The following is a 26,796-nucleotide window of genomic DNA, read 5'->3' as shown; positions in this document are numbered from 1 at the left end:
ATTTTATTCAACAATACATAAAAAGTTTCCAATTTAATTGTTTTTTAGAAGACTTATCATACTTTTAAATTAAATCATCGAGAATGTTATACCGGATATAGCCTAATTTCTGTTTTCATATCTCATTGACAGTTTATTATACACAGTAACATAAATGTTTCAATAACTACCTCAGAATATGACGGTAAATTTCAAATACGAAAAAGTTTTGTAAGATAAAGTTGTTTTATTTCACACCAAGAATGCCTTTGCTGGTGAAGTTGTGGTTGATCAATAATATCTATCAATAACAAAAGCGTAGGCAAATTTTCCAGGTAGAAAGTCTTTACCAAAAATGCTATATATCACCATCTTTAACGAAATTTTCCATTCTTTTTAATTAAATTTTAATTCTTCTACATATATAAAAGTCAATGTTTGTATGAATATGATTTATGGACTCCCATACGGCTTAACCGATTGCCGTCAAAATTTATACATAGTAGGCATTTGTTCTGGAGCGTGTTTGTGTGCTATTGGTTGAAGATTATCTGCCCGCCAGATGGCGCCTCGGAACAAACTGTGTTTTCTTCCTATTTCGTTCGCAGCAACGCGCGATGGGTATTAGCTAGTTATTTATATTTGTTCCGCGGTTTTTTTTTAAATGATTGCTATGTTTAGTAAGCTCTATAAATTATACCTATTAACACTTCCCAAAAAAAATTTCAATGGGACTAGGGAACTACGGTTCACAGAAAAATACAAAAGAATAATTGGAGCTTGAGTAAGCTGTAAGCTTTGATATGACAATTGTTTTCAAAAATGGTCATTTTCATAAAACGCCTCTTGCGGAACTTCTAAATGATTTTTAAAAAAATTAATGATTTGTACTACAAAACTGCTTCAAATATGAGGGATTCCGTGAGAAATCGGAAGACCGCAAAATATGACCATCGCTGAGTCGAACGAAACTTTACAGTTGTGTTTGGTTTATGATTCAACCATATAGGTTAATCATCAGACCATATGATTAAATAATATTTAAATTGCTTTCGTGTAGCTTTCAAATAATTTACAATATCAGCTTGATGCCAAAGAGGAAATTGCATGCGCCTTTTGAAAAACCTATTTGTTGTTAATGAAGAAACGCGAATAACTTATGAAAAGGTAATAAAACAAAACAATTGTGTTGCTAAAACAAAATTTATAATATCTCGAGAAAATTATTGTTATGAGCATTTTGATTTGAAATGGCACTTAAAAGCATATTCAAAAAGAAAGTTGTATTTTTGACATCAAATAATATGAAAAATAAAAATATATCAAAAATTGTTGTTAGGAAAACTTTTTTATTGAAAGCTTCTCCATGATCCAAATACACTGAAAAAGCTTTTTTTACGTCTTTAAAACGATAAACATTGGATTGTTGACGTTTTATAACGGGGACACGCGAATAACTTTTAAAAAGGGCATAATTACACAAATTAATTGTTTTTATTGAAGCAAAATTCTGAATACCTCGACAGTTATCGCATTTTGGAAGATTTTTTCAAAATGCCTTTTGATTTGAAATGATACTACGAATCATATTCTGTAATAAAATTACAGCTTTGAATGTCAATTAGTATAAAATTTAAAAACATGATTAAAGTTATCTTTAGAAAAAAAATTTCTACCAATAAGTTCTCCATCGTATGATCACATTTAAAGTGTTTCTTTTCTTTTTAGGTTTTTGTTGAAAAATATAAAATATTAAAAAAAAAGGTTTTTTTGCAATTTAAGTGTTTAACATAAATTATTGTTTTTGTGAAAAATGACAATTTTTTTCAGTGCATAAATTTTTGTACAGTAACAAATCTTTTTCGAAAATACTACATGGAGAAACTTTCACGCACTTTTTAAAAAATCTTCTTGAACCAAAATAATCTTACTGACTGAAAAATGTTTTGTTTTCGATGGCGGTGAAACGCGTAAGATTTCATCTGAATCTAAGATTGGCGATCAATATTTTTAAGAGTTTCGTACGGATATTCGTGAAATTCCTCATATGCAAAACTTTCACTCTAGGGTTGAGCACCATGCATTTTCAAACATCGCTTTTTTGGACAGCCTAATGTCTATGCATAAGGCAAGTGTTATTCTGAATAGTCCTCGTCGAAATGCAAATTCCTCGACTGATTCACTTCCACTGTTCTGTATATTTACTTATATCCAACGTATCCAACAGCTTATACCAAATTAATGGCGTAAAATAATTTATTCAACAGACTTTAAAATTTCTGCATAAACGAGCGAAATATGAATCTGAATGCAGATTTTACCTTATTGTATAAATACTGTACTGTGGGTGGATGAGAATGTATCACAAACCAGATTGCAGCACACATGATCGACAAAATATTAAATAGCTTGAACTAATTCGCAAAATGTTTGGAACAATCTGAGCTTCTCATGTCTCAACTTTGGGTAAAATACAATTGTTCCAAGATTTACAGTAAACTCTGACCTTTGACTGCTGTCATAATTTTAGTACTTGGGAACTTGCATTTTTGAACTTTGACATTGCGAAAGAAGTCGGATCAGCTTTCCATTTTTCTTCCGACCAATGTTTTTCAAGATTCTCTGGGACACATTTTATTAGGCTACAGGCCAATTGCTTTGATCTAAAGAGCAGTTGTACCAATTGTTATAACTGTAGCATAAATTGCAGCTCTTTCGAGAACATTTTGACATATTTTGTCCTTAGACTGCTGCTATTATCTCGGCAACAGATAGATCGGCACATGCCCATCAAGTGATCGAATTGTGTAACACCGCGGACAAAGAAATCAAAAAATTGTACGCCAAGTAAAACCCATCCAACTGTTTCGCAACAATGCAAGAATCAGTAAGCAGAGCTTGCCTGATTAACGATGTTTAACCCTCAAAAAGGCAACGGGTCTCAGAGTTTTCTAGTTTCAATGAACATGTAATACGAATGATCAAGCGTTTTCGGACTTTCGATTCTCTTTCTCATAAAACGCCAAAAAAGAGGATTTTGATTTCATTGGGTCGTAGGAGTGATGCTTCTTGCAGTTACAATTTTAGCTTGCCTTTTTGAGGGTTAACACGTCTATTAATTAATTTTAATCTTTTTCGTAGTTGGTCTTTCGCGCGACCGATTGTTTTAATGTTTGAGAGCATTTATTTTTCTGCTTTAGTATTTCGTATTCCCCTCCTCAGTAACTAGCACCAACTGGGTGTCTAGTTAGACGATGTATCTAAACTAGTACCCAAATTAGCACTACAGTAAGCTAAGACCTATTTTTATCGGCCCCTTGGTGAATTTTAGGTTGATAAAACGGGGACATTGATAAAATCGGGACATATATTTTTCTTTCTTTTTAAGAAACCGAAGCTCTTAAAATATTCTTCTTTAGTCCATAGATATAGCCTCATAACCTTTCCTAATTATTTAACTTAAATTTCCCTTAAGGTGGTCTGACAGTGCAAAATTAATTTTTTTTGCGCATTTCGGATTTCTAATATAAGAAAAATATGCTCAAGAAAGGATTTACTCCAATTCAACTTGTTTCGTCTGCTAGAGCCCATCAAACTACCAATATGAAGCTGATAAATCGGGTCAAAAAGGTGATAAAATCGGGGGTGGATAAAATTGGGGGTTGATAAATTCGGGTCTTCACTTTAGTTAGACTAGTTAGAAATCCAAAAAATCACACGTCTTGCGTGAACACTGAACCACTGGCTTATACCGAGCGATGTCTCGATAGTAAGCACAGAGGTTCTGTTTGCCGACAAGTAATATGAACCGAAACTGTCTTTTGGTATAAGAACCAAACGCCTGGTTGACATGACTTGGTATAAGCCAGTTGTTTAGTGTTCACGCAAGACTTGTGACCTTTTGTATTTTAGTGTCTAACTAGTGGTAATTTGGGTACTAGTTTAGATACATAGTCTAATTAGACACCGAGTTGGTGCTAGTTACTAACGAGAAGAAAAACTAAAACAAAAAACCATACCGCACAAAAAATTTGGCCTTTTGCATTTATTTTTCGCTGTTCCAATAGCATATGGATAGATATAGTCACGTTATACCAACAATGTTCTGCAATATTGGTGCTATTTCACCGGGATGATTTCTCTCTAACAATCCGATTATCATTATTTACGTCATCACAAGTAAGTAATAAGACTTCAAAAAACTCGGGAAGAATTGTTCAAACAGGTTTCGTTTTTCAACTAATAACGCAATCATTACATACAGTGCAAAAACAGCGTGACTTTACTGTTTTTTCCTAAATCCAGTTAATCGCTAATTCCCACAGCCCATAGCAAATATAAGAAAAAACACCAACTATGAAGAACCAGAAAAAAAACTCAACCTACCTCAGCCGCCGTCGTTTCTCGTTGAGGCTCACTTCGTACCCGGCGTGATGAGGCATACCATTCTCCATGGTCTGCGGGAATTCATCTTTTGCCTCCATCTCGTCGTGGCCATCTTCGCCGACGATAAAACTAGGTCTGTCCCCACCGGAACCACCCTCACCGGACTCCATACCGTTCTCACTGATAGTATTTTCGTTCACTGAGTCCAAACACGGATCACTATGGTTTGCACTGGAATTCAACTTGTTGGGGCACGAATCTTTGTCTTCGTAAATGTGATTCGCATTAGAGAATGACACTCGTTTTATCTGCTGTGCAACGACATCGATTGCGACCTCGGTTTCCGCAACGTTTCCGTTGGTGAGGACGTTCTTACTGGGAACGGGCGGTTCTGTGTCGCGGCTATCGCCTGCTGTATCACCTGCGTTGTTGAAAGAAAGGAAACATTTTGAAATTAAACAATTTCATTTGAATTGTGTATTAGGATTAGGATTTGAAAAAAAATAAATTAACGGATTGCAAAAAACTGTTCAATACAAGCAACAATGAAAACAGACGAGGCAAGTGAAATGACAACTACGTACTATTGTCGATTCTGTTAGTGGCGAAATTGGGTGGTGCTGTTGCTTCCAGGGAACGATCGTCCATCGCACTACTGCGCAGTCTGGACCACCACTTTTGCAGAAACAAGTAGGCAAACAACACTACACCGGTAAGCATCAGGCTAATCATTGGGACGTTTTTTTTAATGCACTTTTTATCGCATCGTTAGAGTTTGGAATATCCTGATAGAAATGAAAAGAAAGTGAGAATTAACCTGTGATGCTTACGGGGGAGTGTGAAATATTGATTAGAATTTATGACCAACTGGACTATTCCAAGTATTTAAACTTTGCGTAACTCGTGGAAGTTACATATCGCAATGTTGTTTAAAGGAGTTGATTGTACGATACATTGCGCGAGCGGAGTTGAAACGAGAATCATGAACATCACCAGATTTTCAACTAAAAGTCATACTATATTCGCTATTAAAACATAAAACTTACTGCACGATTTCACTAAGTTATTTCGAAACACTTCTGTTCTTAGAACACCAACACTCGACAGTACGACACAACTTCATCGACGGTTCAAAATCAAATGAGCTAAGTTCACTGAATAATTTTAATTCAACCTTATTTACAGTGATATAGGTCGTTCCATCGGACGAATGAAAGTTTGTGGTGTATGTGGGTAGAGTAAGTCTTTACTAAGGCACAAGCCAAACGTTATCAACTGCAGTGTTTAATCTTGGAGCGATTTACAGGTTTGTTCCGTGTCCCGATCGATACACTGCAATGTCAGCTGTTAGTAAGAAGTCATCAGCGGGATGAAATGAAAACTGAAAGGTGCACTGATAGTAACAGTTGACGTTCATAAACGCTACTTGAACGACTTTAATCGGCAGTAGAGACGAAGAAGACAAAAAACACTGACAAGATCAAGTGAAACCTGACGTGCCGAGATGTAGAATATGTAATCACAGTTTGTTTGTAGAGGGAAAAAGTCGAGCCATTCCGGACAAATCAAGGTTACCAGTGGGTCAACCAGGCACAGGACGGCGAAAATGTATAGATAATAGAATGTAATCGACTCGAAACTGTTTGACACATACACTGCAGAGAGGCTAGGGTACCGTTTTCAAGCGAAGATACCTGTGGTGTTTGGGGGGATATGTAAACATTTTATTATGTAATCTACATGTGTAGAGGAATATGATAAGATCATTATGATAAGGCTTAAATAAAAAAAATCGGGTGAATAATAACTGTTTGATGTAAACTAAGCACAACAAGGCTAATTGATTGTCAAGTATATAAACTTAAGGCAAAAAAGAAGCGGCCTTCCGCGATTTTTTAATAACACTTCTGCTCTACGCTGCAAATTATGCATTTTTGCAGTTTGATTTATGTGAAGAAATCTCAGGAATAAAACAAATACTTCGCAATCTTAGTCAGAATACGAGAAGTTGGGGCTCTAGGGAAATATTATACTATGCATATATCTCAATTATTCTTCAATAAATATCTATAAAAATGTGGGGGTGACCGGGGCTGGTTGGCCGAAGGGGCAGGTTGGCCGAGTGCCTTTTATGAAAAGGCTATTATGCACAATAGCGACATCTATAGTGATTTTGGTGGGGTGTTAGGTCACCAATGTACTGACGTAATTTAATGTGCTTTGGTGGTGTCGTTTGTACAGGAGCACGTTTATTCTTTTTTCAGCACTGATGATTAAATTTCTGTTTCTGAAAAATAATATGTGTAACGCGAATCAATTTACATCCGGTTTCCAATAACTTGGTACTGCTAGAAAGAGTATTCAAAACCCAACAAAATGGTGTAACGGTTATCAATGTAACCTTATATTTGTTTGTGTAAATCGTGATTGTTCTCGAAAATATACATTGGGGTAGGTTGGCCGAGTTCTGTGCGGGGCTGATTGGCCGAGTTGTAAATTTAGTGTAGAGTAATGTGCACTTTGATATTTGTGAAATGCTAACCTTTTTCAAACCAAGATTTGATGTTATGAATATTGATGATTATAAGGAAAAATATACACGAAAAATAAGTAATAAAAATAATATAAAATTATTACCAAATAGAAATAAGATATTAGAATCATTAAAAGTCGGAAATTGTTTATAAAAAAAAAGTTGATTCCGATATTTTATGAATTAAATGCCAAGCTGGTTTCAGATTCTTTGGCATGGGCCCCTTCAATCCAGAAATTTTTCCTCCTGATGAGTTTCTGGCAGGATTTGTCACAGATCGACCCAACCATGAACAAAACTCGTCCATTAGCATAGAATCTGCTGCAGATGTAAGGCTCTCTGAAGACGTCAGACCTCTTCCCAAGGCGAGTGCACGATCTGATTCAAAGAAGTGGCATTGGAGGCGCAGAAAAATGAAATCAAACGTTAGCGTACGCGGGCGGAGGAAAAAATCAGCAAGAGCTGATAAAAAGTTCACTAAAGCTGCCAAAACTAAGCCCAAAAAGGTTAAAAAGACTAAAAAGTGGATTTTATTTTCCTTAACTATATACGGAAACACGGTGTTTTTTTTTAATTAAAAGTTTTCCACTGATACATTTGACGTGTTTAACTTATTTTACCAAACTCGGCCAACTTTGTGTACCCCAGCCCTGGGGTTGGTTGGCCGATTTTTCTTTCCGCATTTGTTTGCTATTGTTTTTTCCCTGATTTTTTTTTCATGAATGAAAAAAGGGTTGTATCTTCATGACAGCGCGAACCGGTTTTCAAAAAGTCTAACCAGAATGAGTACAGAAATTCCGCAAGCAAAACTCGGCCAACCAGCCCCGGTCTCCCCTACTACCAATGACCGCATAGTTGTCTCGTTTTCTATGGGTTTTCCTAGCTTCATGGGACTGATATGCAATCATAGGCAAGTGTACCTCGTTAAACTGGAAAAAACCTCAGGAACAGAACGGAAGTAGATTCGTTATAGATGAAATTCCGAAATATTGGATTTCTTGACAATTAGTCTCGATATCACATTTATTGATCAAATAACACATTTTAACTCTTTTCAGTTATAAATAATTATTAAATAAACTATTCCTATTGTGAAAAACGCTCAGGAATCACATGGTAGAAGTTTTATTTCAGCAAAGATACAGAAAGTTGGGTTATTAGGGAATTTAATAAAAAAATGAGTAGGCAATGTCACAGACATAACCTAAGTGAAGTAGAATATAACTAGTCTGTTAACTCGATTGCTGTATTTTTACTGTCTTCTGCATGGTTGTGTTACAATCAGCTATTTCGGTATTTCTGGTGGAAATCCCGATATAATGGTATACGTACATTTGAATAGAAAATGTTCAAACATCTGTACCTTTAAGATTATAGGATGAATCTAGCATAAGTTCTAGTCAGTGGGTGAATGGAGAACAGTTAGTCTAGTTATGTAAGGTATGCAAACTAGGCTCGATGGAACTATCAAAGTCAGTCTTGAAAGTCATATACATTTGGAGCAACATCAGATGTTGCTTCAAGCTATTCTCAACCACTATTCGGCAGTTTTCATGTCGCCCCGCGTTTCGACTTGATAAGGCCAGACTGGTTGTTAAGGTTGTCTGACGTAGTCTTGATGGTCACATCATTAGCGTTTCTGCATTAGAATCGGCAGACAGCCTTAGTTGATTATAGGTTTAGGAAATATGTTTAATGTGGTAAATAATGTCTTCTTCGTTTAAAATAGTTGATATTCGAGCCAGTAGAACTCCTTAAGCGTCTTATATACTAGTTCCGACGGAAATTGAGGATTCGATGAAAGAGATCTCTTCTATGAGACGGTCGACCGACGGTGTCAAAATGCCGGAAGAGATGAGCAGCAATAAACGAATTTTACAAGAGGGAATGAGACACTTCTTACTACCATTGAAATAAACTCTGTAAATAGCAGTAACAAACATCTAATTTCAGGAACTGTACGAGTTGCCACTGGGCCTGTGGCCTGCGACTGGCATGGTCCCTTTTTCATTTGTTCGGAAGCCTTCTTGGCTGGTTGGTAGATATGTGCTCCTACTTTCAAGTTGATCAATTCGCTTGAGTGGGGGACATGTTGACCCTGCTAGTTGTAGACTCTGTTGACCTTGGATATGAGGCTAGTTCAGGAAAGGACTGGCACCTAAGAGATAGTTAATTATTCAGGACTTGATAAATTATCGACCAAGCACACCTGTTCTCAGAAATGTTAAGCAGCCCTTTCGGGCCAGGGTGGTCTGTTCGATTCGAACCAGGCGGACAATCGGTTCGAGCAAACTTTATGGGGAATAGTGGATAAATATTTCTTATGTCCTTCTTTTTGTGAAACCTTAAAATACCTTCACTCGTTTAGCTACTCAGCATAGGGGAGCCCGGGGCTAGTTGGCGGTTTGAGTAAGTTGGCGGTAAGTCCCCTTTTCCCTCTTTCTAAAAGACATAAAGCGCTGTCTCTCGTTGTGAACCTCAAGTAATGTGAAACGCATTATCCAATGTGTTTTTGTTGCAAAACATTTTGTTTAATAGAAGCTGTGGGCGATATTGTGTTTTTGAGCATACTTCGTAAATTTTCTTAATTTTAAACATTTTGTGTTATTTAAGGTGGTTTTCAATCTATTCCCCGAATGATTATATTTTTCGATAGCGCGTGAAAAAAGCTTCCAGTATCCGTGTAGTTATTACACCTATCTGTACACAAAATTAATTTTTTAATTCTTTTTCATAGAATATGCTGTTGGGGTAAGTTGGTGGTGACGCACACGGAGCAAGTTGGCGGTACTATTTACAGTGCAAAAATAGTCATCAAATATTTTAATTTCTGGAACGCGCTCCAAAGTAAGAGAAACTTTTTCTTATGTCTCTCGTCAATGCAGGGGACAGTTATTTCAGACAATCGCCTACATAACTTCGAAAATTTGCTTTTGAATATGGAGCACGCGTCGAAGTTAAAATGAAGGGGTATTGAGACTCAAATATAATAAAAACTACAAGGGGCAGCCCTATGGGGTTGCACGAACTGTAGACGTAGGACTATACTACTTAATGTAAAATATTTATTTTCTTAGTACTTAGTGTGTGGGAAAAAACACCCGGACCGGTGAAGAAAACTCAAATTTTAGACAATATAATCACATCTCATGTATAGAACAAGCTTTCTAGTTGCTCTCAAACAGATCCTAAAAGTTCAAACACCCATGGATAACCCCAAGTTTGTAGATGTGTTTCGATGCCACAGGATTGTAAAATGGTTAATATTACGTCATGAAAATTCAATTCTTCCGTGACAATTTTTTTTGCCTGCAGGATACCCTGTGTGTATGCAATGCTCATGATTTGTTGGGATATTAGCATTGATCGGAAAATGCTATCCAACGCTGCGCATTGCATACATACAGAACATTTTGCAGGTCACCAGAAGCTGTTCATTTTACCACCGCCACATGTTCATTTTACCCACTCGCTATAAACATGTCTCATTTTTGGACATTTTTAGAAATCAAGAATCATGTTTGAAAAAATGTGTTTATGGCGCAGTATTTTTACCAGATATGTACAAAACATGTCTAACAAGAAACATAAGGTGATTGTAATATCTCATTCACTTATTAGTTAGAAAATAATGACTTTGCTTAACGTGTTCATTTTACTGCCAGTTTTCCTCCTACCAACACATTCGCCACAAACATTGAACCCAAGCGTACAATGCAAAATGAGTCAACGCTGATCATGATGGGTGGAGCGAAAGAGACAACTAGTACCACCACGTCACTATTAGCGCGTTTCACCGAAATTCCACGCAGCCTTTCCCGATTGAAAGGAACGGCCGCGCTTAGCCCATCTGTCATAATATCGTGATTTTGCATAGCGAAGGGCTGAACGATTTTGTTCCAAAAAAAGAGCCCTGCGTTATGCAACACTTTGTGCAGGTTGATTATACCACTTGCAAGTGGGGCCAAATTCACCAAGTTCCGTAAAATTCCTTTTAAATTACAGAATTGATAAAATTGCTTAGATGAGCTAAACTAATTAATCAAATCATGTTTTAAAAATTGTCCTTGCGATTAAACCAAAATGGGAAGCTTATTACTACCACTACAATACTTAATTTCAAGCGCAAATAGCAAATACATGTGCTAGTTAAACCAAAAATTTACTGGCAACATTACAGCGGCATTTAGGAAGCAGTTGGAGCGGTCGCCTGTTGGACGACACAGGATAGCGTCCCTCCATAGCCAGTGTAACGGACTTCTAGCTCAGCTACACTGGCTGTAAAAAACACAGCGCAGTGATCTGCTTCGCCAGCCGTTCAACAGGGAACTGAGCGTGTCTGGCCAAGTCCGTTCTTTAAATAGTCAATGATGACGTCATTCATAGAAGCGTTGCGCGCTAGGTACACCAATCCGTCGTACAGGGCTTGGGAAGTGCTATCTTCTGTGTGTAAATGCGCGATATTTTGACAAAGTTGCATATTATTTAATTTTTTAATGCTATGATATCAAAAATCTTTGGGTTTATCTATTGGAATCTATTCTTAGAAGTATTTCGGGGCGATTTGCGCAAAAAATTTGAAAATTTATCGTGAGATGGCTGAATTATATGCGTTTAAAATTGGACCACTTTTCGTTACATACCATTTTTGTAGAATTTGCAGAGTGCACCCCCATACCGAAAACAAAGACGTAGTCCTACGTCAAAAGTGTCAAATAATATACAGTTTTATTTACAATCGCCACATTTCATAAGGACCACTGATGTAATCGAATTTCCATTTGATTACTTATTTTCTGGCATTCCGCCAACTTATCTCATACATACCGCCAACTTACCCCGGGGCTGGGGTAGGTTGGCGGCTTTTTCGCGTCACAGACTACAAAAATCAAAGCGGTAAAAAATGAAAACTGAAAACACCGCCAACTAGCCCCGGTCTCCCCTAATGATAATAGAAAAAAGAGGATTTGCCCGGTCCATAATGTAATGAATACTTATATTGACTAGAACAGGGATATTCGAATTCTGTTATAAGATAGAGATGAAACAGCACAGTTATTTTTCCACTATATTAAACAAGCATAGTGTTGTTACAACATGATAGTTCAATCTGATGCATAACACTCATTTAAACTATCATTAATAGACACTAGAACCGTAAGAATAACTGGTAGAACAGCTGGACGGAATTTAGTATTCGTGGACATTACGGTTTACAGCGCTCTCTGATTTACTTAATAGTCGATTGTGGTTCGTGTAATAAAGACGTTCATCTCAAATAAATGCTGTTTTACATTTATATCAGTGCATTTCTGTGCTATTTTTACCGATATTCGTTATTCTGTCACACTATGTATGACAAATATACTAAATAATTCCCTTTTTGTTAGAATTATATCTTTACTCTATCGGGGTCCAAATGCCCTCGTCATAGATCTTGCTGATTTTGCAATCGAAAACAGAAAAATTGTTCTGAAAACCTGATAATTGCAGAGCATAAGGCGATTTAATGCTACACTTTTGTCAAAATCTTGACTGAAAACAAAATTGCGTGTTTATCCAACGAGCATTCTGCCCCGGTATTGCGGTATACTCTGCCCGTTGTTGTGGTGAATTAAACCCTCTTGTTGTGGTGCATTTTACCTCCGCACAAGTGCATTTTGCCTCGCCTAGTATTCAAAGAGTAATTTATGAAGATTTTTAACCATTGCATATTTTTCATGGTTATGAATATTTTGCAAAGTGTTATGATTGCGATTACAGGGGTAAAAATTGGTTAAATGATATCATTAATTAAATTCTCCCAATTGGCAGTATCGTTAATGGAGCATTTATCTTAATGAGCCGCGAAAATCGCAGACAAAATAAGTAAAATGAACAATGAGTCATTTGGTCGCCCCATACAAGAAACCGGTCTTATGTGCAAGTACAAATTCCGCCATACATACACTTATTATACAATTAATCCGATTCTACGGATGTAAAACTGCATCTATAGTATCATATACGATGATATGTCAAACGTTTTTCAAGTTTGCCTCGACGACCGAGTACTGTAAGTTTCCTGGGGTAGTTTTTTTTTCGAGTGTCTTCCTACTGGACCTGTAAAGCTAGGATCTCGGAAGGGCTCCCATCAGAATCACACACTACAATTGCGGACGAGACAGGCCATGCCGCCCACCGCACTAAAACACTGCTTTAGGCCAATTGTAGCAGGCCGGGATTCTGAATGTGATATTTGTTGTACGGTTCAGATATGTGCGGGCGCAAGGACTTCGCGATCGCGTGTATCATCGCGAAGGACTCGAGCATTTGTACGTTAACGTGCTCGATCGCATGTGCGTTTATATGTCGCGTGTGCTAACGTGTATGTACCTTCGCGTGTGCCTTTCGCATATTCGCGTGTGTTCTAGAATTATCGCGCGCGGACCGTGAATCTGATACTTAATTTTTCGTGTGCGGTTCAGATTCTAGAAGAAAATGGGTTCATTCATAGCACTAGTGTTTCCAGTCATGTCGCTATGGAACGTAATGTATAATGGATATGAGCTTTATTTTTTATTGGTATAACTGAATGTATGGACCTAAGGTGCTAGAATGAAGGGTAAAGATGTTCGAACGTAACCGATTCATGATCGCGCGCGTTTGCGGGTTCGCGTTTAAGACTGCGTTTGTAACTTCGTAAGTGCTAGAACGTTCACTTTGTTACCGGAGTGATAAAGTTTGCGCGATCGCGGGCATAGGTGTGCGTAGATGATCGCGAAGGGCTTAAGCCTTCGTATATGAACGTGTTTACCGCGTGTGCTCGCGTGTATAAATTCGATTTTGTAACCCTGTGGCCATTCACCTATTCGCATGTGTTCTTGGATGGCCACGCGGACTGTCATTCTGATGTTTAGTTTTCGGTGTACGGATTACATTCTGAAAGGGAGTGAGTTACCCCATATCACTAGAGTTCCCGGTCATGTCGCCATGGAACGTGTTGTCTAGTAGATATGGGAGATATTTTTTCTTAATTTTTCAATATATTTTTTTGTTTCTTTTCTTTATTAATTGACATGGACCTAGACTGTTGGTACCGAGGATAGATACTTCCGGACGCTCCCGATTCCCGAATTTGACGCTTAAGATCGCGTTTGTAAGTTTATGAGTGCTGAGACGTTCACTTTAACGCCGGGGTGTTATCATGTTTGCGAGATCGTAGGCGTAGGCTGCTTGGATAATCGCGAGGGGCTCAAACGTTTGTATACTGACGTAATTTTGTGACATATTTGCGAGTATTCTTGAATGGTGGCGCGAACCGTGAGTCTGATATTAAATTTTCGGTGTGTGGTTCAGATTTTGGCAGAGAGTCGGTTCCCTTATATCGCTAGGGTTCCCGGTCATGTCGCTATGAGACGTGTTGTCTAATAGGTATGAGCGTATTTTCATAATTGGTCCAGCTGAACGCATGGACTTATGCTTCTAGGATCAACCACAGTAATCGCGTGCGCGAGAGCATTTTCGTAGGTTCCCGCTTGAGACCGCGTATGAGAATGTGTGAGTGTTAAGACGTTTACTATGTTTGCGAGATCACGGGGTAGATGTGCGTGGGTGGTCGCGAAGAGCCCAAGTGTTTGTATGTTAACGCGTTTTTCGCGTGTGCTAGCGTGTATGTGACTTCGCGTGTATACCCTCGATTCTGCGACCGTGGTACCATTCACATATTTGAGTGTGGTCCTGAATGATCGCGCGAACCGTGAATCTGATACTAAATTTCAGTGTGGGGTCAGATATTAGAAGTTCTCTCGTATCAACTGTGGTTCCCGGTCATGTCGCCATGGAACGTGTTATCTGGTGGATATGAGCGTCTTCTTTGACTGACCCAGCGGAAGGCGGGTGTAGAATGGCAGTATATGAATCGAAAAGAAGAGATAAAAGATATGAGATGAGATGAGAGATGAAATAGAGTAGACAGGTACAAGATACAGCTGAAGTTATGATCATCACATGACAAATATACATTAGCACTTCAAACACTACTAATACTTGAATAGCCAACCACCACACATAACACATCCTTCCTCAATTATCTATTTGTTATTGGTTGATTGTTGGTTGTGAGCTGGTAAAGAGTGGAAAAGTATAGAACAGAAAAAGGCTCATATCACCTCTCCCGGCCTCCTCGATACACCACTATCGAGACGTATTGTAATCTACATCTTGAAGCGGGCTTCTTATATAAATCAAATCCTGAGTAGTCATAATGCTTGGATTATTAACATGAAAACTAATCAACCTCTATTAGTAGAACGTGGTGCAAATAGAAACTAAAAAGAGCGAAGGTTCTTATATTAAAATACTCTATTGAATCTATTGTGGCTCCCATCAACCAGCGAGAGGGGAGAAAACATGGGTTTGATATTTACACAATAAATAGAATCAACTCAATGCTTATAAACTGTGAAATACCTGTGGCACGCTTGGAAACACGACACTGACAATGAAAACAAATAAGGGGTGTCCTCGAGGCGGATGTCTCTTGCTCTTATTGTGGTTATTAGTTGTAAACGAGCTATTGAAAACATTACCTGAAATGGGATATGAAGTGATTGGATTTACAGATGAAGTTGTAAACCTCGTGCAATCTGCATTGAACTTCACTTCAAAGTAGTATAAAAAGGAGGGTCTGAACATAAATCCCTCCAAAACAATCATAATCCCATTTACTCTAAAAACGAAATATTCCATATCAACACTTTTGCTCAACGGAATAGTAATTGAAATTTCCTCTGAGGTAAAGTATCTGGGATTGATGCTAGATAAAAAAAACCTAAGCTGGAATGGACATATTTAACAGGCTATAAACAAGGCAACTAGTGCTTTTTGGGTGTGCCGTAGAACAATTGGTAAGAACTGAGGTCTCAGACCAAGTATGGTTATACTCTACAACAGACAAACCAAGAATAACATATGCCTCGCCAGTTTGGTGGCCTAAAACAAAAGAGGTAGCTAGGTAAACCGCAAAAGCTTGCTTGTGGAGCGATAAACGGTGCCATGCGAAGTACTCCATCGAAAGCATTAGATGCAATGTTGCAACTCCTTCCGCTATATCACGTGATACAACTTGAGGCGGAAAAAAGTGCATTGGAAATAAATTGTCATGAACAATTAATATCTGCAGATTTAACAGGATATCTTGCTATTTTCCAAACCATTTGACAGAGTGTGGCATTACAGAACCAGACATAAACGCTAGTATCCCAAGGGGTACTGGTCAACAAGCAAAAATATATGCAATTCTACAATGCACTTACGTATGTTTGAAAAGAAAATACCGCTATGCAAATATCTACATTTTCTCAGAAACTCATGCTGCGCTTAATGCATTAAGGGTTCTTACATGTCGCCCGAAACTAGTATGGGAGTGCATACTTGCACTCCGAGAATTGACAGAGAAAAATTGTATAGTTGCAGGGAATAAAAAGGCCGATGACTTGGCAAAAAGAGGGTCTTCAACTAATTTTATCGGTCAAGTACCATTCTGTGGAGTCTCATCGAGAAAAAAAAGTGGGAAATCACAACTATAAATAACTGAAAAAGTGGGAAATCACAACTATAAATAACAATTGTAGTACCATGACTGGACTACGACAATCAAAGAAAATATCTGACCCACTCAGAAAAAGCCTGAAGTTATTCAGACTAATCAAAAAGAGCTGTGCATCATGACAGGACTATTTACCGGTCACTGTCATCTTAAGAAAATTGGTAAGCTTACAAACGATACATGCCGCATCTGCGAATCTGAAAGTGAAATACTGTTTACTCAATGATCACTCATCAATAGTGATATGTCATAGTAGATAACACACCTAGATTACGCCATAGCAATTTTCGGCAAAATTATTTAAAAACATGTTTTATACTAAATCTCCAAGGGTTTCCATCTTTTTCGGGGTGTCCGTCTTTGGCGCACTTCCCCTACAATCAGCGCCAATAGAACATGCCATGTGATGAGCATGACCTTTTCCGCTGATCATCTGCCAATTGGTGCAAGTGCTATCAGCAACGGCAACCAATGACAGCATCAGCAGTTCACGTTAGCGGTGGTGCTTGATAATAACCTTCGAAGGAACGCATAAGTCAAAGTACTCATGTTGTCTGGCGATAAACATTCGAAGTAGGAGATAGATTGCATTTTATAGCGCTTTCGTTTGTATATTGGTTGGCACTGGTGTAGCGTAAGGAAGAGGTAGAATTGTTACACCTTTAATTGAGCGAGTCGAGTCGGTATTGCAATGGTGTAATACAACGATAAAAACGAAAATGACATTAATTTTGATAACACTCAAGCAAATGGCTTGATTTTGAGAAGAATACGTCTCATGCATTAACCTTAAACTACTACAGACTGTGAATCAGCGAAACGCTACTCTAGAGAAGATTTTTATATAACATTTGTATCTCCAAAAATGTTGCCGAATCATTGTATATAAATTGATATCAATTACGTCGACTCACTTCGAAAAGGAAACAGGCAGTGAAAAAGAATTGGAGTATTCGCAAACTGTTAATTCTAGCGAAAAAAATTATTACAAAAATTGCGAGTTCGCGAATACTCGTCAACCGGCTTTCCATGTCTCCTGTTTATTTATTATTTACCAAGCACGTGAACAGATACGGGGTTATAATCGAAAGAAATTTAATTCTTATCACAGCACAAATCCATTTTTTATCAACTTGCAAGCATGTGAACGAAACACATGAAATGGCAGGACACAACTAGTATCTAATCAAAGCGGGGGCGAGTTATCCGGGTTGATTCTGTTTAGCAACAAAATAGAAAATATTTGCAGGCTAAGGTAGGTATGCGTGAATCGATATTTTGGCGCGACAATGCAGTATAGCTAATGTGTTTCTTCGTCTTTCAATCAGGTTACAGCTATGACCCTTTACTTGCGAGACACATTTGTCGATTCACAGAACGGAGCTCATCAATAATTCATCGACCAACTATGTACACTCGCGTAAATACAATGCACACGATATCACCACTGGATAAGTTTATTGATCCTTAACCTAAGACACTAGGGAGGTAGGTGCAATACATTTTATCAGATTATCATACCTTTTTGGCTACCAACTAGAAATTGATCACTCTGAAAACTTGAAATCTTTTCGGGAATAGATAGCAAAGAAAAGAACCTATACCGAACAAGCGCAAGTGACGACTAGCCAAGAAGGATGATCGTTCAGTACGTGTGAAACTCGAATAAAGGAAAGTGTATATGGTAATGATCCTATGTCGACCCTATTACCCCTACACTCGATGAGATATAAAAAATTAGTGTCAATCTCTTTGCTTCGTTCTTAAGAAACAGCATAATAGCGGAAATTGCCTGAATATTGTGAAATTTCATATTTGAGCGAAGTTACTGATATTTTAGTTTTTAATACTACACTACACCGGTGTAGCGGATGCTGCACCGATTCAAACTTGGATGTGATTAAACAATCTCTTTTTAACCTAAACCATATCAAAACAAAAACGCTATAAAACTCGAATCGTATGCCGAGCTCGTTCGCTACTATTTGAGCCAATGTGTTGAACAACGATGGCAGACGCTGCCTGTGTTAAATAGGTTGGGTGATAATGGAAATAGGGTGGGAAATACACTTAACAACCTATAAAACGCAAAGGCGTTATAACTAAACTTTCTCCCATATCATAACTTTTTTGGAAACTCGTTGTGTCCAACCCTCAGTTGGTCCTTAGTCCCACGAAAAGCGTTTACTTCAAATATGAGCCAAATCGGACAAGTCTTGCTATCAGACCAATGCTCATGAATTTGATATGGAACTTTTTGAAAATTTAGATGGTGTAAACTCACTAGTCCGAGTTTTTAGCACCAGGTTGCACTATACGCATCAGATTAGCAGTGCTAATTAGAATAAAAAGATAATTTTATTGCTGGCAACTTTATCGTAGACTAAAAATCAATCCAGCTTTCTCAGGAGAAGTTATTAAAGTTTTAATGAAGTGAGATCTGAATGTTTTACACTGGGGCATTACAAAAAAAGGTTGAACTGAATATTATATTCCTCGAAAAACTCCTGATTTGGAAGTAAAATCCAACTGTTGAAATTCACTTGGAGAGGAAATTCCAGTTGAACCGCTACCTGTTGTTTACCAAAAGGAGAAACGTTTTCTCTTTTGAGTGACAGATGTGCACTGTACTTGGGTAATAACGGTTTCTACGGATATTCTCCTCAACGAAATTGTTGCAGTTGTGTTCGGTTCACGAATCTCCCTGTTTTTCACCATTTTGACTCAAGAGCAATTCATCCACAATGCGTATGGTTTGCCTGCACCACTTTCAAAAAATAAAAAATTAAAAAAAATGATTAAATGTATCCAGAGAACAAAACGAATAAATCGGTGCATATTAAGAATTTAAACATACAGTTTTTTCAATAAATTGTAATACTTGTTCTTCTTGTGTATATTGTGATGTCATGCTCGTTTGTCTTCGGATTTTGACAGCCTTTTGCTCTATAAAAATAATGCGCATTCGCTGGGCTACCAGTCTGAAGAAAGCTGGTCTTCATTGAAGAAATATTTATTTTGATTTTTTTAATTTGTAATTTTATTTAGCACAATAACCTGTGAGGGTAGACTTTAAATCGGGTCAAGGAAGTTACTTGGATAACGATAGATACATAAGATACAAATAAAGTTAGAAAAAAGAGAAAAAAGAATCGATTTTTAAAAGGTTTTACTTTTGAATTCGGTCATATGAATTTTAGCCCTATTGTCCCGACTCAATTTTACTCAGAAAAAATTATGTGCACAAATCTTGTAAAAAAGAAGAAAGAAAAAGAAGAAAAAAACTGTAGTTGCGATAACATGATTGACCTTGAAATTAAAAAAAAGCAAATTCAGGAAAACACATTGAAAGGAATATTAAAATATGCTAAGTTTGAATGTTTCCTATGACCGCCTGTTTTATTCCTGTGATTTTTATGCATTTCAGGCATAAACTTTGAATACACATTCAATATGTTCAATGCATAAAATTTACAGCAAAAGGAAAGAGGCATATCTTTTTCTATCTACACAATCGATGCCAAAAATTTAACTAATAAAGTTTTCCGTGTATGCATACATATACTGTTCAAGTGTCGTAAACATAACTACAACCGAAACGTCATCAATCAGCAGTTTCTTGAATGATAGACAAAAATCATATTTCGATAATGATCACAAAGTAGGTACATTGGAAACGGGCGAACGCCGGTTTTAATGATTCCCTTTTACGTCTTCTACGAGCATTGTTAGTAACTTATGTGTTGTGGTTGCTGCCGAATGGAAAAAATAACAGGTTGATTGAAACGGTACACGGGAGAAGAGCACATGCCACAACGGGAAAAAAGGCACACACACCAGCGCAAACGCGTCTCATCTGCTGATGATGACGATGACGAGAATCACACCATCGCTTCTGATTGGTTGAAAAAGCTGAGCCCATAATAATTTGACAACAATGCCGTCACTGAGTGGAATTTATCGCTGTGCGTTGTCAATTAGCCAGTATTTGATTCATTAGGCGATTTGCAAATCGGTAACGTGAAGCAATTATTGATTTTACTATTGTTGACTCAATTAAAATAAAAGGAAGAATTCAACATACACTTATCCATATTTTTCGCTGGCGCCTCTAGGCAAAGTTACACTTTCCACTGATCGATTTTTCTTTTCACTTGCAAACTGTTTTGAGTACAGAAAAAACTCCCACATACGGAAATTCAACCACGTTGGTGTTTTTTCCTATATTCGCACACCGAATTACGCCGTTGTCGAACTCGTCTTATTCGCTTGAACGCGAAATTACGGTAGCATTTTGCACTATGCCGTTAGCCAGACAAAAAACAAACCGCACAAGTGAAACCATCAGCAGACAAATTTTTAACAGGATCGATTGTCACCGCAGTTTGTTTTTAAAATATACGAAAAGATGGATGAAACAGAGAGAAGATGACATTCACGTGTGCCCAGTGGGGTTTTACATGAATATTTCTTATCTAGATAAGCCGGCGTGTTTACGGTGTATACTCGAAGAAACGTCAAAAAAACTTGCTTTCGTGATTTCGGCGGTTGTTGTGAAAAAGATTTTTTTTGTAGAAGAGTATAATCCATACCCTTGAAACAGAATACAATGTTCGAAAATCAGGCAATTCATACGGAGCACAAAGACGTAATTCATGATGTAGCGTACGATTACTACGGACAACGAATGGCCACTTGCTCAAGTGATCAGCACGTGAAGGTTAGTAGCTTGACATGTTTCATCGAAAATGTTTAAATTTTTTTTAAGATTCATCGAGTTTACTCAAACACCCGGTTCATGAATCTCAATTATCGCTTTAGGTTTGGGATCAAAACGAAAATGGAGCGTGGAGTGTTACGGCCAGCTGGAAGGCACACCCAGGCTCTGTTTGGCGGCTTTCGTGGGCACATCCCGAATTCGGACAGGTTCTTGCTACATGCTCATTCGACAGAACCGTTTCCGTTTGGGAGGAAACCGTTGGTGAAAAAACATCCCCGGCTATGTCGCCCGTGAAACGCTGGGTTCGTCGTACGAACCTGGTTGATTCGAGAACCAGCGTTACGGATGTAAAATTCGCACCGAAATCACAAGGTCTAGTGTTAGCAACATCTTCCGCCGATGGTATAATTCGTCTATACGAAGCACCGGATATAATGAACCTGTCCCAGTGGACATTGTCTCATGAGATCGCAGTGAAAATTCCTTTGAGCTGTCTTTCCTGGAATCAGTCCATGTTCCGACTTCACGCCCCGATGATAGCGGCCGGCAGTGACGATTCATCACAAAGTTCGGGCGGAAAAGTGTTTATTTTTGAGTACAGTGAAAACTCACGTCGTTGGACAAAAACGGAAACCATCAATTCCATAACAGACCCGGTTCACGATATTGCTTTTGCACCGAACGTAGGAAGGAGCTACCATATCCTGGCAGTAGCCAGCAAGGATGTTCAGATTTTCAATTTGAAACCAATGCTGTAAGTTTTCTCTCGTCATACTCCTTTAATTAGATACATAACAATCAAATTTATAGAGAACCCACATCAAATTCACGTTTGGATATTCAGTCCGTAGCACAGTTTGGAGATCATTATTGTACCGTTTGGCGCGTTACATGGAACATCACCGGTACAATGCTAGCCTCAACCGGCGATGATGGTTGCGTTCGAATGTGGAAAAGTATACAAATTATCCGCAAGCTCAAAAAACTGTTTTTAATATTTTTCGACTAATTTTAGTGAACTATTTGAAGAACTGGCGTTGTGCAGCTGTCCTCAAGGCGGAAAACACACAATCGGCTCAGGAAAATTCAATTGCACCATCGTTAAATATTTGTAGCAGCATTGTGAATGCTACGGCGAAATATTACAAGCGTGGTACTATCAGTCATCCTAGCCAGGTTCCGCGCCACTAGAAAGGCGTTTTTGGTGTGCATTTATTTGGAAATAAAAATATCATTTTTACGTTACTTTTGCGGTATGACATTTAACTCTAAAATGTATAAACGTTTCCCTATCCCGCATAGTCAGTAGCCCTAGTAAATTTACGACATTTTCATTACCGTCACTAGGTAACGTGACTGTGAGAGTTGGGTACTTAGTCGTTGATCAACTAGGTAGAACAGGGAATTGAAAGGCTATCTTTTCCAGTTCATAGCAAGCTAAATTTTGTTTAGTATCTAGTAAAAATGTTACAATTTGAATCGCGGTCTTTAAATAGCGAAAATAGTCAACGTTTCTCGCTCGTTTCGGGGTCCACGTTTCACAATTTTTGACCGGAATTTTACCCGGTTTTTTAAACGTGAATATATGCCGTTGTACTGAATGCAGCAATTTTCTGCGCCATGATTGGTCCGCATATATTCTGTGACTGGCGGCACATGATAGCATTTCCTTACTTTGAGTGCCAGTTTCATACTTACACAGACGATTTAATGATCACACACCACAGAAAGAGCAGAACGCTTTTCCCTAGCTGAACAAACAGATTTCAAGTGTGCGTTGGCGATGGGGTTGTTTGGTGGTATTGAACCCCACTCTTTTGCTTTTCAAATTCTCTGTGGCGTGTTCAGATAAATTCACCATGCTCCAGAGTGCACTGTGCTGCATACACTTGAGTGTACATTGGAGTGCGTACTGGAGTATCCTGGTACTACATTCATTGTCGGTTATCATACGTAACAATTGCAGGGTTATTGCGACAATTCCACACTAAGAAAATGCTTGGATAAGGTTTGAAAATATTCTAATTTATAGCGCCTTCACCTTAGCTCTCTAATGCTGATAGCCCACACAAAAATACCCTTCTACTGGCGTTTAACTGGTGTGGAGTGAGTTTAACTTACAGTTGCTCCAAAAAGTATTTGTTTTCCGACTTTGCCCTTAATTTGCTTTATTAGTGCATGTCACGCTTTAAACTGTCCTACTTCTAAAAATATATAGATTCATTCTATAATCTTAAAGAACAGATGTTTGAATATTTTTTTATTTCAGAATAAACGTGTACCGTTATATCGTGATTTTTATCAGAAATACCGAAATAACATTTTAATGCAACCATGCAGAAAATTGTAAAAATTGCAGCATACGAATTAACCGCATAAGGGTTTTCTACTTCACCTCGCTTGCATCTGTGGCATACCCACCTATATTTTTTATCATGAAAATATTCTGACATTCACAGAGGAAAATAACAGAGTGTATGTAAGGAGAGTGAAGACACCTGTCATGATTATCTGTCAGTAATATTCCAAACGAACAAACGACCTCTCAAAATACATGGATTTGACTCGTTTGGAATGACACTGACAAGTAATCATTGTTCCAATTTTGACAGTGTCGTCACTCTCCTTATATGCACTCAGGAAAATAATAAAATAATTCTCGATGAACATATGATTACGGCCTAAAAAACAACTGTCAAAATCCATTTGAATGGAAATTCCGGACAAACTGCCACGCGCCAATCACAGATGTTTATAGTAACCGAAAGAGAAAAGTTTTCTCTTTCATAAGCTGTTGTGAACTGTGTTCGGCTAGTAACGGTTTGTCCGGAATTTCCATTCAAAGTGGATTTTGACAGTTGGCTTTTAGGCCGTAATCATATGTTTGTCGAGAATTTTACTATTAGCTAACACAGCTAACACAAACTTTTAGTTTGATTTACTTGATTTTTGGATAAACTTCGGGAAGAAATTTGCGATACCTCATCAGTGTGCGGACGGATTTCAATACAGCGTACGATTCAGTGAAACGAAACTAATAATGCGTGATTCACAAATTAAATTAAAATCTAAAATTGCTCACCGTCGAAACCAAATTTGGTGAATAAACAATCGGTCGACCTCGAAGCACTCGATTTCGTCGGTTGATTGGGAAATTTCGTAACTGTCAAATTTTCTATAAGGTAGTTCTGGTAAAATAGGCTGATTGGCGATTTGCGGCAAAACCAAAATTAGTCATGCGACACCTATGATTCAGCTCATGAACTGGCAAAGTGATACAGTTTGCTTTTTTTCACCCGCAAGTGAGTCGTAGCTTACTACTAAAACTTCATTTTCTTTTTGAAAAAAGTTTACCCCTGCCAAAATATGAATGAAACGAGTAAGAAATTTAGTTTTATTTGCAACTATTCTGAAATAACAGCCATTTGCGACTATTTGGTTCATACATTTCTTCGAAATGTAATCGGGGTATTATTGTGGTTATAAAAAATCGTTCTGTAAATAGAGTTCCAACTCGAAACCGAGACCCAATCAGTTCCAATGCCAAACTCCTTCATATTTTGGACTACGTAGGAGATTCAGTGAAGACTATCAGAGAGAAGGATCGGCTGTGTATGATACAAAGCTCCTATTAGCCGGATATATTTTTCCTCGCGTGATCTGGAGAGTTTCATGAATTTACACCATCTCATAAAGGTTTAGCTTAACTTAAGAGGAACGGGAAATGATGTTGGGGCGGCTACGGTGCTCAACAAATTACATTTCGGAACAGCACACATATAGCTTTGTGAATAATATTAGAAATCACCATGTTTTACACTCTTTTCGCAAGATGTTTACTCTTCATCTTATAAAATGATGGTTTTCCTTCATTTTCATAAACAATTATCAACAAATTGTTCGGTGATTTGGTGTTTAAAAGTTATTTTTTACCAATGTTTAAAGAAAATATATGCACTATGACTGAACAGAATGAAATCAGCAACACTTTGCTTCCTGCGCTATCTGTGAGCTGTTTCAACGTAGAATCGCCAATAGTTTTGAAAGGCATTTTCTCAAGGTGTAGTGTATCTGTGACTGAAGTGCAACATATAACGGACGTTTAAGGCTGCTACTGGAATTATGAAGAAATCAGACACCTGAAACACGATTCAATGTAGCTGGACTGTGGATAACTACGTGTTACTGTCAAGCACGTGTAGCAAACAGTGTCTTAGATGGCAATAGTGAAATATGTACTGATTACGTTTATCTACTTGAAAATTTACGCAGTTTTTCTAGAAAATTTTGTTCAAGCTAAAATGTCTGGTATATGTAGTGCAACAAACGTTTATATAAAGATTTGAATGCTTTATATATTTCTTTAGTTTACATTGTTGTTTTTAAGTCTGAACATTGTTAGTTCATCTTTAATTGCTTCAAATTATTAAACTGTTGTAAAAATGTCTTCGAAAACGATTCACAATAGGGATCTTTAATTTGGAAAAATTGTACCAGTTTTTCATATGTATTGGTAGCGGGTGTCCTTACGAGTACACTCATATTATTCTTAAACCTTAATTATTCTTTTATGATTTTTAAATTAAAAAACCAAATTAAATTCAACCAGCAAACTGACAGTTGTCCTACTAAATGACGTATTTGCAAATATCTCGTTCGCCTCATTGTTAACCGGGACAGCACCCCACACAGCATGATCTGGTACTTTGTCAATCCGCTAGCAACCTGCCATCCCAAGTTTCATCTGCAAACTATGGTAGATCTGATAAGGCAACCTATTGGGTCGTGCAAGTCGCATGGGTTTGGATGTGTTATTGTCCTAAAAGGAAACAAACTAAAAAATGTTTTTTTCAATAGTTTCGAGCCAAAAAAAATGAAAAAGGACTGAGATATTAACTCACGGTACTAATCTGCATCAGAATATGCCTTAACCCGCACACCCATAAAGATCCCTATTATACGATTGCATAGGCGAGTCGGTAGTTATACATGCTTCTTGGAGTGATCTGCCCCTGGGACTCGACTCAAAATGTGTGAAACACTCGCATCTGAAATTCCGAATAAAGCGGACAACAGAAACACGTTTAAGGGTGGCTCTATAAATTGAATGTACTATGATCTGTCTGTGGCTACTGTACACCTCAGGAATATGATCGTGGGATTTGGGCCGGGATAATGTGCTGGATTGTCAAAATAAAACTTCTGCTGCTTCTAAAAAATACCACTTGTTTCAGAACAGCACAGATTTTTAAACGTAATAAAAAGATCATTTTTCCCGGCGGAAACAATTCAAGTTGAATTGTTTCGGCCCGGATTTTTGGAGTAAAGGATTTTAAAAACCCGTTACATTTTCCAGAATTGGGTTTACACTTCGGGAATGTTGATTTTTCCGTGTATACTTTTTTCCGTCACGGAAAATCAAAAACCCGTCTCCCACACGCAGAAAGAAAATCAGTAAGAATAAACAAAATTTGGTTTTAATCAACAATTTTCCTGTTTGATATAGTGACAAACAAGATTCAAGTTTAATTCAATCAATACTATTGCTTGAAATTACCAACAAATTCATTTGTTGGCTTTTCAATAGTT

The 26,796-nt window shown here is 37.7% G+C and overlaps 2 protein-coding genes across 6 annotated transcripts in view; one reads left to right on the top strand and one right to left on the bottom strand.

Moving 5' to 3' along the window:
- LOC131691970 (acetyl-CoA carboxylase) overlaps positions 1-20,850 on the bottom strand; it is a 54,711-nt gene extending 33,861 nt beyond the window's left edge. The window contains exons 1-2 of one of the 5 annotated variants that reach the window (XM_058978777.1): positions 20,572-20,850; positions 4,366-4,786 (exon numbers count right to left, since the gene is read on the bottom strand). In XM_058978777.1, the coding sequence (XP_058834760.1) occupies positions 4,366-4,786; positions 20,572-20,581 (431 nt within the window). In that variant the 5' untranslated portion in view covers positions 20,582-20,850. Of the gene's footprint in view, positions 1-4,365; positions 4,787-4,949; positions 5,131-5,411; positions 5,554-18,008; positions 18,097-20,324; positions 20,425-20,571 lie in introns of those variants that run through there. The other 4 variants (XM_058978776.1, XM_058978780.1, XM_058978779.1 and 1 more) reach the window with 4 other exon arrangements.
- Positions 20,851-20,975: 125 nt separating this feature from the next.
- On the top strand, positions 20,976-22,452 carry LOC131691978 (nucleoporin seh1). The gene is made up of 4 exons (XM_058978795.1): positions 20,976-21,207; positions 21,309-21,961; positions 22,018-22,163; positions 22,223-22,452. Exons 1-4 carry the CDS (start codon positions 21,097-21,099, stop codon positions 22,396-22,398), a joined length of 1,086 nt encoding a protein of 361 aa, XP_058834778.1. The 5' UTR covers positions 20,976-21,096; the 3' UTR covers positions 22,399-22,452.
- Positions 22,453-26,796: the final 4,344 nt, after the last annotated feature.

The sequence above is a fragment of the Topomyia yanbarensis genome, chromosome 3 (assembly GCF_030247195.1).
Source record: "Topomyia yanbarensis strain Yona2022 chromosome 3, ASM3024719v1, whole genome shotgun sequence".
In the NCBI taxonomy this organism is placed as follows: Eukaryota; Metazoa; Arthropoda; class Insecta; order Diptera; family Culicidae; genus Topomyia; species Topomyia yanbarensis.
Note: the sequence above shows the minus strand (reverse complement) of the source record. Positions and strands in the feature narration are given on the sequence as shown.

Coding starts and splice junctions, on each gene's coding strand:
- LOC131691978 (XM_058978795.1), top strand. CDS start 21,097: ATGTTCGAAAATCAGGCAATTCATACGGAGCACAAAGACGTAATTCAT. Junction 21,208..21,308: donor CAAGTGATCAGCACGTGAAG/GTTAGTAGCTTG, acceptor TTATCGCTTTAG/GTTTGGGATCAAAACGAAAA. Junction 21,962..22,017: donor TTCAATTTGAAACCAATGCT/GTAAGTTTTCTC, acceptor TCAAATTTATAG/AGAACCCACATCAAATTCAC.